General features: G+C 39.8%; 2 protein-coding genes across 3 annotated transcripts in view; one reads left to right on the top strand and one right to left on the bottom strand.

Moving 5' to 3' along the window:
• The first annotated feature begins 1,011 nt into the window (after positions 1-1,011).
• LOC110851254 (DNA mismatch repair protein Msh6) lies at positions 1,012-6,730 on the top strand. 2 transcript variants are annotated; one of them, XM_035852747.1, is made up of 18 exons: positions 1,012-1,261; positions 1,359-2,291; positions 2,378-2,512; positions 2,589-2,733; positions 2,829-2,977; positions 3,051-3,209; positions 3,292-3,493; positions 3,595-3,776; positions 3,836-4,098; positions 4,183-4,340; positions 4,435-4,514; positions 4,600-4,884; positions 5,003-5,094; positions 5,169-5,428; positions 5,504-5,559; positions 5,625-5,809; positions 5,909-6,053; positions 6,124-6,730. In XM_035852747.1, exons 2-18 carry the CDS (start codon positions 1,401-1,403, stop codon positions 6,385-6,387), a joined length of 3,651 nt encoding a protein of 1,216 aa, XP_035708640.1. In that variant the 5' UTR covers positions 1,012-1,261; positions 1,359-1,400; the 3' UTR covers positions 6,388-6,730. The 2 variants fall into 2 exon arrangements, with proteins under 2 accessions (XP_035708640.1, XP_021954650.1); XM_022098958.2 differs by having other exon boundaries at positions 1,014-1,261; positions 1,343-2,291.
• Positions 6,731-6,739: 9 nt separating this feature from the next.
• The window catches only part of LOC110850906, a 43,058-nt gene continuing 37,248 nt past the window's right edge, over positions 6,740-12,549 (bottom strand). Inside the window, exons 14-16 of the mRNA XM_022098508.2 lie at positions 11,262-11,316; positions 10,749-11,066; positions 6,740-9,478 (exon numbers count right to left, since the gene is read on the bottom strand). Of these exons, the coding sequence (XP_021954200.2) occupies positions 7,683-9,478; positions 10,749-11,066; positions 11,262-11,316 (2,169 nt within the window). The 3' untranslated portion in view covers positions 6,740-7,682. The remainder of the gene's footprint in view (positions 9,479-10,748; positions 11,067-11,261; positions 11,317-12,549) is intronic.

The raw sequence follows: 12,549 nt of genomic DNA, 5'->3' as shown, positions 1-12,549 counted from the left end.
ACTTTCTTGCCCGTCTTCCTACTACTTACTTGGCTCTGTACCATGGAATAGCAATCCGTATGGAATGATGGATACCCAGTTTTATTTCCAGGGGTCTGGTCCCGAGGGAAGAAAAGACCCAAAAGAGGTGCACTTGGCACTAGTAAGACACTGAGCAGGGAAGAGGCATTGGTGGTGGTGGAGTGCCGGCAGCGGTGGTCGTAGATTAACATGGGTCAGATCGTCTAGTGGCTAGTCGTGTATATATACAAGATCGCTCATATATGGCTCTGTACAAGTATTTATATGTACGAGGAGGGAGAGAGGGAGATGTTTTTGCTGGCGGATGGATTTCGCAATTTTTTCTAATTGTCAACGGCTATCACGGGTAGTTTTTGAAGAAGCCCCGTCGATAAATTTGTCTTTTGGTCGTCAATTTTTTAATGCATAATGCATCATCATGCAATCTTGTCGTTATGCAGAAGCGATATGGTTATTATTATTCTGGATACAATAAAGTCATAGGACGACTCTTTCATTGGATGGCTCGTCCCAATTGGCTACACAGTCGTCTTTTATTAATCCTGATCTAATCATGTTGCAATAGATAGGATAGAAATGGACTCTTTTCTACCTGACCAAAATGAAGCCGAGCAAAAAACAGTGTATGCATGCATGCAATATATCCAAGCAACGTAGATAAAACTTTTTCTTATACGAACGTACAAAATTAGTGGGTAAAAACTTCAGCTTGCTTTTATAATCCAATTTTTATTATGTCTTAGGACAATTTTCAACTATGGCATCATATGTCATGCATGGCTGCATGCTTCCAGCGACAAGGAGACAATGGTTAGCATTACAATATGTGACGTGATATGCACCTGTCTTTGAAGCTGGTCGACCCTGCCAGCTGAACTAATTTAATTATAGGCTGGCAGATTAAGGCAAAAAGAAGTGGAATGCACACATTTTTTCATACAGTTTTTGATCCACGCCAAAAGTACATGGAAATTTCCATTTAATAAATGGTAATGCAGTACTATGCAAAATCGGGAATCAGGAGTGAGGACCATCGAGTGCGGGAGCAGAGCGAGAAGAAACCGCGTTTGTCACTGGCCGACTCCTGCTGCGGCCACGAGAAGAAAGAAAGAAACCCACAGTTCTTCACTCTTGCCTTGACTTTGCTCCGAGTCAGAAGCCCTTGGCTAATTTTGGCACCAATTTTTGCATCATTTAACAATCAATTTGTCAATAGAATTACTCCCTGAGAGGTGAAAAGGTGAGGTGAAAAACACAAGCGTTGAGATTTACGACCAATTTTAACTTTTCACTATTTTGAAGTTTTTTAAAAATATTTTAGTTAAAATCTTGAACAGTATATCTGGAGGGCAGAGGTAGGCCTAAGTACCTTCATTGAGATGGCACCCCCTACCAAACCCCCCACCACGCCGCAGTCCAACACATTGTTGAATTACTTCAGTCGTTCCGTTACGCCGAAAACATCCAGCACTGCGACTACTAGCCGGGCAGAGGGTGATAATGACGACACACCGGCTGGTCCTTCGCCCTTTCGGGAAGAATCCTCATCCAAGCCGGTTGCTACAGAAGAGTCGATAACTCCTTCGTATGCTGGAGAGACTCCTAAAAAGTCTGGAAAGAAGACTCCTCTACGCAGACGGATCCAACGTATCGAATCAGAGTCGGATGAAGAGAATCAATCTCCCAAAGAGGAGGAGAAGGTCGTTCAGTCTAAAAAGAAGAAAAAGGCTGCCCCATCCGATGAGAGTGGAGATGATTATAAACCGTCCGATGATGATGAGGAGGAGGATGAAGAGGATGAAGAATCAGCCGAGACGTCCGAACCAGAAAGTGACGATGGATCTGGATCAGATGATGACGATAAACCACGTTCATCGCAGTCGCGAAACAAAAAGAGGAATGTCGGGGGAAGTGGAATCAAGAGAAAGTCGGTGAGTTCTCCAGTGGAGTCTTCTCTCAGGAAGAAAATCAAAACATTCTCCACAACCAGCAGTCCTGTAACCCCGACTAGTACCAAAGCGACGATGAAAGCGAAAACTCCGACAGGAGCAGGCAAGAAAATGGCTTCGGGGTCACAAACTCCTGGCGGCGACGGCAGCGATGAAAGACATCCCGTTGATGGTGGTGGATCTATTCAATGGCCACATTTGAAATTGGAGTGGCTGAAACCGGAGAAACGCCGAGATTCAAAAAAACGTCTCATGTCTGATCCCATGTATGATCCCACCACGCTGGATGTTCCTATGAGCTATATCAATGAACAAACTCCGGTACGTTTATTTTTAGTTGTATAGATAAACGGTATTAATAGATATATAATTTTTGTGCTAATCTTAATGACTGCTCAAAATTTCAGGTGCAACGACAATGGTGGGAAATGAAAAAGAGCTATTTTGATACTGTTTTGTTCTTTAAAATGGGAAAGTTTTATGAACTATTCCACATGGATGCTGTAATCGCAGTTGAAGAACTGGACATAATTTTCATGAAGGTGAAAATACTTTGCAATTATTTATATAATTAATTTGTTTATTCTGCTTCATAATTTTGGGTACATTTTTGATCAGGGAGACGTTGCACATGCGGGATTTCCTGAAAAGTCATACTCCTATAGAGCATCAACATTGATTAATAAAGGTTACAAAGTTGCACGGATTGAGCAAACTGAAACTCCGGACATGATGAATGAGAGATTGAAGACTGACAGGAAAAGTACGCACGTTTTTTAGTGATTAATAACTTTTATTTGCTAGGGTATTTGAAAGGGGTTAATTTCTAAACGTAAAATTTGTCTTGAATGTTTACAGAGGGTAGAAGCGTACCAAAGTATGCTAACGTTGTAAATCGAGAAGTTTGCCAAATCACTACTCGTGGAGTTCGAACCGCAACAGCTCTAGATCGCCAATATGAAAATATCAATCCAGAGTCGGCATACTTGTACAGCGTGGTTGCAAAGGTTGCTATTTTGCTATCACTATAAGTTATGATTAATCGACATTTATTAACGTTAATTCAAAATCTTATCTCAGGTCGCTAGTAGTACTTCTACTCAACAGGAAGTTACAAACCCAACCTTCGGAGTATGCTTTATCGACACAACTATCGGAGAATTTCATGTCTCTCAATTCGAAGATGATCGCTTCTTTTCGCGTTTGCGAACTCTATTTTCTCATCATGTTCCTGCTCAGGTATGTAGTAGTTGCCCTTATTGTCGTGATTTTTTTACCACACATTCTTATTCACTGATTTGGTGACATCTAACTTGCATAGGTTATAGTGAAGAAGGGAAATCTTCCAAGCGGAGTTGACCAATTAATCAATGGCTACGCCCAAGTACGGAAAGAGGAGTACAATTCACAAATTCCGGCGGCTGAAAAGATTATCAAAACTATAAAAGAGGATAGTTATTTTTACGATAAGGCTTCTGGAGACATTGTTTGGCCTGATGCCTTCAAGACACTGCTTGATTCTGGTACGGAGAGAACGATATGATTTTCATGTCGTTCATATATTTGTTAACATGTTTTTTTTATTAAATTCTAATAACTCGGTACTTCTGAATATGCATCACAGGAGAAATGACTGCAGAAAAAGGTTGGGAACTTGCCGTTCAGGCTTTTGGACTTATCACACAATGTCTGAAACAGTTCTTGGTTGATTATGACTTGCTGTCACTCAAACGATTTTCCATTTACAATCCGGTGGATTCTTTAACAATTTCTGGACCTAATGATGTCAAAATGCCAACCAATATGGTAATAAATTAGAATCTCCATACAATGACTCCAAATAAATGGCTAATTTTTGTGTTTAGGTATTGGATGGAATTTCACTACAGAATTTGGACATTACAGAAAGTTCTGCTTCTTGTTTCAATTTGCTGTCGAAAGTCAACACGTGCTTCACACCGTTTGGTAAACGTTTACTCCGTCAATGGATTTGTACCCCACTCGCCATTCCTGAAGAAATTGAGAGTCGCTTAGATGCAATTCAAGAGCTTATGAGTTACAGCACTTTTATAAATCGTGCACTAGTTTTACTCAAAGGCCTTCCTGACTTGGAACGATTACTCAGCAAGCAAGTTATAAATTTTAAAAAATACTTCGTTGAGGCTAATAAAGTATTTCATTTAATTAGTGTAATAACCTATAATTATTTCAGGGTCCACTTGCTTGGAAGCGCTCACCGAAAGCAAAATCATCCCGAAGGACGAGCAATCATGTTTGAAGAAGTAACTTACTCGAAAAACAAAATCTCTGATTTGCTTTCCATCATTAATGGATTCAAATCGTCAAAAGAAATTATTGTCTTGCTGCAAGGTAAGTTTGTGTATGCCTGTATTATGTTGAATAATAATACATACATACAAGTGCTTAAAAATGTGATAATGTGATATATTTTATCTCTTTATAGAACATGAGGTTCAAAGTCAGTTTCTTCAAAACATCATAAATCGTTTTCCCAACATAGGTCCTCTCTTGAAACGCTTTGACGTGAGTTAAATATATCATATGAATAACCTACTGGAGGCGCTTGAGTACTTTGTTACTTTACACCTTTGTCATATTTTTATTGAAGGACGCTTTCGATCATGCTGATGCTGTAAAGGAAGGAAAGATTATTCCTAAAGACGGTGCTGATTCTGAATACGACCAGGTGCAGGTTGATTTGGAAGAAGTAAAGAATGAATCAGAACGTTATTTGAAGCAAATAACTGGTCAGTTGAAGACGCGCGTATCATACTTCGGATCAGCTAAAAACCGCTTTCAGTTGGAAGTATCTGACAACACTAAAGTACCCAGGGAATTCGAACTGAGTTCATCAAAAAAGGGTTACAAGCGTTACATGACTGCTGAAACAAAGGTAAACCGACCAAAAACCTTTGTTTCTATACACTTATTAACTGTTGAATAAGATAATTCAATGGAACATAATCATCACTTAATAATGAGAGTGTTGAATGCATTATTTCATTTTAAAGGAGTTTTTGGATCGAATTCAACGAATTGAAACTAAACGAGAGGAAGTACTGCGAGATATTACTCGAAGAGTTTTTGAAAAATTTGACAAGAGGTAATGCATCACAAAAATTGACATATACACACTGATATCAATTTTTAAGATTATTTGTTGTTACCGATATATAGCCACGACACGTGGAAGGTTGCAATTTCTTGTATTGCCGAGTTAGATGCAATCATATCTTTAAAGACATTTTCCGAGTCACAAGAAGAAATGTGTCGACCGAAAGTGGTTTTCAGTCGCAAGCCATTTTTCAAGCTCAAGAACGGAAGACATCCCTGCATGGCTGTGGAGTCATATATCGCCAATTCGTGTTACTTGGGAGTCTCACGCCCAAACAATGCTCCTTTTGGATGCTTTTCTTTGTTGACTGGACCTAATATGGGTATGCCTCTTGATTTCCATCTTCTAAACGTCCAGTAATTACAAAATCCTTATATATTGTCAATTTATTATTTAGGTGGAAAATCTACTCTTATGCGACAAGTGGCTCTTATTGCTGTTTTGGCTCATATGGTGAGAAATTGTTTGCAAGATTTATGTCATTGTATAGTAAAATTACTAACTAGTATTTGTGTTAGGGATGCTACGTTCCTGCTACTGCATGCGAAATGAGCATCATTGACCGCATATTCACACGCATAGGAGCATCTGACAATCTCGGAGATGGAGAAAGTACTTTCTTTGTTGAACTGAGTGAAGCCAGTGCTATTTTGCGTCATTGTACCAAAGACTCTTTGGTTCTCATGGACGAATTAGGCAGAGGGTGAGAAGAACTTAATTTGAGCATACACTTGCAAAAAATAAGATTGGATAGTATGTGTTGTATATCTAATGAATGCCACTGCAATTTATTTCTAAACAGTACTGCTACTTATGATGGAACCGCAATTGCTCATGCAGTTGCTACGAAATTGGCAAATGACGGGGTTCGAACCCTATTCTCAACACATTATCATACACTCGTGGAATCTATTCAACATCTCCCAATGATCCAACTTGGACATATGGTACGTCCTTTTTCAATAATTTTAAAAATATTCTCCAATATTTAACAAAACTGTTGATACATGTTTCAAGGCATGCATGGTGGAGAATGAGAATGAAGAAGACCCTACGCAAGAAACCGTTACCTTTTTATACAAAATTGCACCTGGTCCATGTCCAAAGTCGTACGGATTCAATGCTGCGAAATTAGCTGGAATGCCTGATGAAGTTATCCGCGATGGTCATCTTAAAGCGAAGGAATTCGAAACTATTACCAGCAATGTGACCACATTTCGCCAGATTATTGGAGAGGACAAGTTATCTCTTCAAAATGCTATGCAAATTTTGAAGATTTAAAACTAGATTATTTTATAACCATTCTTATTGACTACTACTTCCCATGCAGATATTTGAATTTAAAACTGATTACCTTAATATTGATCTCACAATGTTTACCACCTCACGTACAGATATTCTCATTGTTTTAATTAAAACTTTTTTTTACTAACTTAAATTTTTGTCAAAAGTAAACTTCGTAAATGATGTGATAGGAGAACAATTTACCTGATAAATGTATGCTGGTGACTAAAAGTTCCTAACTGAAAATCCCACAAAAAATTTGAGCTTTGTTTGACTTATCTTCAAAATTGTTACAAGATATGGTAAAATAAAGAAGAATGTGATGTTGATGCTTGTAAAAGTAACTTGCTCCTTATTTCACATTAGTTTTTATTAATCAAAGTGAGTTTTAATTTATGTATTTAACCATCATTTTGATATTGATAAATCATACACGAGGTTTTAAATAAGTTATATATTCATAAGTACATATTATTTATCTCTCAGTAAATTTAAAGGTTATGCAGATCTAGAGAAAGGGTTGGTATGTTTATAATTATTTAGTAGCATGCCAAGTACATATTATGATTGATGGCGAAAGTCCTCATTCAAGAATAGAAAGAAATTTTATTTGGTTCTACACATTATTCACTAGAAAGATGATAATTAGAATAAGGTAAGTTTTAAGATTACATGTGATAAGTCGACATTCAGACCAAGTATTTACCAGAGTTTGTAGTAATAGTAGTTGATGTTGGTGTCAGGAAAATGGAGGAAGGGGACGTCGGATGGATGTACATACATATATATTTCCGAAAGTGTGTTTGTTTAGTTTACATAAGAGGAAGAAATTGTAGCGAAAGGGTTTGTTTTCAAGCACCGATCTTCGTGAGAAAAATGCTCCCCACAAAAGATTTAGCCTACGAGTGAGTAGTAGCAATAGTGGTAGTAGCAGTACCGCAGTACCGATGATGATAGTCATTTGATTATTAGTTGAGACGATGACAAGTATACCAACGATAATAATAAGGTACAGAAAATGAGAGTTTCTTATTCTTTACCATCTCTTCTAGCCTTGTTTGCACTCTTATGAAAAGTGTAAATACTTGCCCAGACTACTCAGTAAAAATAACCGCAAGAGAAGAGATCTGAATCTGGAGGAGACCACCCACAACTAGCAAAACCACCAACAACGCAGAAGATGATGGGTCTGTAGAAACGATAATGCTCTCGTCCCTGAAGAGAAAGTTGAGAGGAGAGACAGGTTGGTTTTAACTTTTGAATAAGGAGGAAGCCGTTTGCATTGACAACGTTCATCTGCAGGAGGCGAGGTTGTAGGGTTGGTTGTGTTGATGGTGATCGTCATCATCGTTGATTAAATCTTGCTCAGTATTGAATATGGAGTCGGATCCCTGTGTGGCATTATCGTCCTCCTCAATGTCACTATCATCATCTTCATCAGCGAATTTCAGCGTGTCTAGAGAAGTTTCTTTCACAGTGATTTGCCTCCTACTCCCTTTATTCAGTGTGGTGGTGCTGGTGTAAAATGGGTCTGAGAAAATGCCCACGCTCGTCGAGTTACTGCTGCTGGCCGTCGCTGTCATTTCGATATCACACTCTTCATGGGATGAGGAAGCGTTACTGCTGCTCATGGGAATGATAAGATGATGATGTTCCTGCAGTGGATCGTCCTCATCCTCATCTTGGTTGGCAATTCCTTCTTCTTCTCCTCCTCCTACTTGGTCCTCCTGCTCATCGTCATGATACACTTCAGAGTTCCAGAGGACAAAAGCAGGCTCCAAACCTAAATAGGACCCTGGAATATTCCCAGCGTTCATCACGTCATAATCGTAGTAATCCATTTCGAAATCTTGATCTGCATCATCCAACTCGGTCCTGGAAGAGTCTTCCTCACCGCAACTAGACCCACCGCAACGACGCAGACTGCCCGTCGTGGTTGCGAGTGAAAGTTGAGACTTGCCAATGTCCCGTTTTCTGTGTAAACCTGTCAAATCCAAGACCACTCGTTCCACACCACCTCCAACTATACGCCGTACTTTGTCCAACTCATTTTTATTGGCAAAATTACTGTGAATTTTTCGCCTGGATTGATGTTGCTGCTCTTCAAGTTCTATCCCATTGTCCTTTTCCTTAGCCCTCCTTTTCAAATTCTCTTCCTCCTTGAGCAGCTTTTCCTCATTTCCTCCTTTTCTCACCGACACCGACCAGCGCTTCTTGGAAGAGGGGATTGGCGTAGGTGTAGGGGTTGACATTGTTAGTTCAGAGGAGGAATTTAACGAATTTGACACTGAGGTGGTCGTGGCAATACTCAAGGGATCCTTGGAATAAATGGGTCTGGTCATCCGCCGGGATTTTGCACCATCAGCACCTCTTCCATCTTCCTTCGCACATTCCTTGCCCTCCAACTCCTTCGTCCACATCTTGCCCTTGTTCTTCTTCCGGGATTCGAGCAGTGGTCTCCCTTCGGCACTTCTCTGCTGCTCTTCCACTTTCTCCACGCGTAAATTTGTCTCTGACAAACTGATGGATTTGCTCAGTCTGTATTTAGATTTATCCTCCCCGGTGGTAACACCACTCGTAGCAGCCGTGTTGGTGGCGTTGGATGACTCTTGTTGTCCGCCTGACCCAGTTCCACCAGGGCCGTCCTGTTTATTTTCAGCTCGTGCTTTCGTAAGCAGCCGACTTCTCCTTGAATGGGTCGGAGTTGATGGGAAGGACTTGACTTTGGAGGAGACGTAGTTGAGAGGTCGAGGGCGAAGGAGGAAATACTTTAGTCGAAGAAGACGTATTCGACGCCAGTATGAATAGTCGAAGGACATGAGGGTGACGGAAGTGCATCTCGACGAATCGTCATCCCCTCCACCGCGTCGTCCTTCGGGATTACTTGTCCCGTCGGAAAAGGTTCCTGCTTCATCTTCATTATCAAAACACTTGAGTTCCTTGTACTTTTCTTTACGATATGCTTTCGTCACGCAACCCCCGAATCCCGACAGAATTATGACTAGCACGAAAAACAGGAGGATCAACTTTAGCACCAGGAAGGTCCAGAAATCGTAGGAGATTCTCGAAGGATCACCGCCGTTCATATCTGCAAATTTCATCAACAAAAATCTTAGTTGAAGTTTCCTCCTCATCGACTGTGACGAAAATTCGTAGTTGAAGTAAAAAAAATAATCTCATAATTTTTCTAAACAAGTCAACTCATAAACTTTCTAAGACTAGAAAAAGCCTTAAAAAACTCGAAAGATGAAAAGTCAAGTCAATCAGTCCGTTACAGTCAATAACTTTCTCCTCGTCGCATTTTGGGTACTTTGCTGCTGTGTGTGCACATAGACATGTATACATACGTATGTACGTACACACATACATATGCGCCTCTACAAACTTTTAGGTGGGCAAAAAATACGCAGAACTGAACGTCGTGTTAATCATTTTCCGCATGAACATTTCCTATTTGAAAATGAAACACTATTGATTTCATGTCAAAGTTTGTTTGTTGTATTATACAGTGCGGAATTTCAGGCCAGCGTACTTTTCGTACAAGTACGCACCCATCCCACCATGCACCCATGTAAATATTATCCCTCTTACTATTTATCGGCTCAATCCGAAGCCAACCAATGGGAATGAATGAGTGAAAGTTTTATTGTCCAAGTAATTTGCTCGTCTATGCATGTCCCACTTTTTGCTCTGATGACAATTTTCCAACAAAGAAATGCATTGCGACACAAGCATGATGTATCAGCCCAATCAATACACTGACGACCGAACCGGTGGTGCCCAGAGTTCTCTCATAAATCTCAACGGTGGTGTGGTGCGAGTTTCTCTTAATAACAAGGTGGAGTACAACATAGGGACAAAAAAGTAAAAGTGGTAGAATTCAGCTCACTTGGGGCTGACTTAGAGCGTTGAGAAATATTGGAATTAGAAATGAGACCGAGTTTTATATTTTATGACAGAGACGTAAAGAGTAATGGCAAAAAGTTTGACAAGGGCAGAAGATGGAAATGATGAAATACGTATTGGTCCGTGTATGCAGTATGGGTCACCCTCAATGCTCTTACCTTCTTCTTCTTATACCGTCTGTCGCTGTAATCTTGTAACGAAGAAGGGCGACAATACATATGTACATATAGATCAGTACGAATGACTCTGATATACGGTGAACCCTCAGTCTTAATAACTTGAGTAACAAAGAAAGCTAAGTGAAGAAAGCTATGTAAGTGTGGAATACATGGTGGAAGTGGTTGGTTGCCAAATGCCAAAGTGGTCGCATACAGAGAGAAGCTTCCTCTCCCTCACTCTCTCGGTGTGATATATATTATTTGTCACTCTGATTGATTGAACATTGAACTCACCGGTGAGGGCGAGGGACACGTTGGCGGACGTGAGGGTAGAGTAATAAGCAATAAAATAGATGAATTGTCCACTGCAGTTTTTGTTAGTGTCGAAGGCCGAGATGGACAGAGAGGACCCGGTGGACTCGAGGGTCAGGGGTTCAAAGACGTCTTCCTCCATCTCATCACTATTCCCACCACCCTTATTGTCCCAAAGTTGGCCTGATGGTTGACCACTCCGCGAGGACTCTTCGTAATGGGCATGTTGTTCTTCGGATGTGATCACTTGGAGCAAATTCGAGTCCGTCGTGTTCCCATCACGGAAAGTGATTGTAACGCCTAGAAGTTAACATTTGGAAAGCTTATGGTCAAGATTTATGAGAAATATTCAAGTAGTTGTGAAAATACAATTACAAAATTAGTTTTTGTACAAGATTTCAAGCGTGAAACTTTTAACTTTTAATTTTTCAGATTTATACATGTGCAAATGTTGTTGCAGGTGTTTCTAAAATATAAATCAACCAATTAACTTACATTGAACCTCCATTTCCACCACTTCCAGTCGCACTCGGTCACGTTCATCCTTCGCCTGTGTTAAGCAAGACAAAAGAATTCCGTCACGCACGAAGGGCCAGGAAGAGATTATAGAGAATGGTAAAAGTGAGTACGGAAAAGTATAGAAACATATTTTGACGCACTTTTGTCCCAAGTTGGGTGCAAATATTTATGGTGTTTGTTGTTCCGTCGATGGAGGAACAGAACAGAGAACGAAGAAGAAATAGGATTTGGAATGATGAGAACAGAATTTTCTCCTTGTCACGCTGCTCTCGTATCGTATTGCATTGCACTACATTTTCATTGAGATTCTACAAGTTCATTTTATCATGATTCCGATTTATCTCTTTCCTCCTCTGCTGCTGTCTCCTCAGTCTCAAATTCAGAGTCTGGTCACACAGCATGTCAAAGTAATTTTACTAATTTTACAAACGACATCGATCAAAAGAATTCAAAAGTCAGGAAAATTAAGGCAACTGACAATTTGCAACTGTATTATTCTTGGCCAAATCCTCAATAAGGTTTGACAATTCTTGTTAAACAATTTTTTTTATTTTCCTGAATCAAAAAAGTGAACTCTATTCTGGGCGATATTTAATGAATGTAAAGGTACTACGATGTGTATACCTCGTCGTACCTTCATCATGTATACGAAAAGAATTGAAATATGATAATTGAGTTAATTGTGTTTGATGAGAAATGATTATTTTGTCAGAAAAAGTGGAACAACTTTTCACCCTTCGCTTGGAGAAACTACTACGTATGTCTTGTCATGTCTTCACCAATGGGATTTGTTGGAGGAGCAATTAACAAGTCATTCCACCTTCGTTGCCAGAGAATTTTTACACTTTTACACGCAACTGTTTCAATTTGTCAAACATTTTATAAAAGGAAGGAAGAGAACACGCCAACCAGCAGATGTTTCTTTAAATCGTTATTAATGATGTAGAAATGAAAGGAGGATTTACTTCCACATAATCCGAGCGAGCAGCGCAAGGTGAAAGTGCACACGTATAGAGAGAGCAACATCAAAACCAGTATTAGTTCGACACCACTTGTGAACTGAACACTTGCATCCTCATCAGCGAAAAAGAAAAAAAGTTGAGATGAAAGAAGGACTATTTCTCAAGGAGCTGTACTGCTGCTGCTGCTGGTTGGTTAGTTTGCTGAGTGAATTTCATCCTCTTTCATGAAGGAAAAAATCTGAATTGGGACATGCAAGAAGCTATAACACCAAGTTTCGATAAATCTCAGTGACACATTCCAC

This window comes from Folsomia candida, unplaced genomic scaffold, assembly GCF_002217175.1.
Source record: "Folsomia candida strain VU population unplaced genomic scaffold, ASM221717v1 Fcan01_Sc006, whole genome shotgun sequence".
Classification (NCBI taxonomy): domain Eukaryota; kingdom Metazoa; phylum Arthropoda; class Collembola; order Entomobryomorpha; family Isotomidae; genus Folsomia; species Folsomia candida.
Note: the sequence above shows the minus strand (reverse complement) of the source record. Positions and strands in the feature narration are given on the sequence as shown.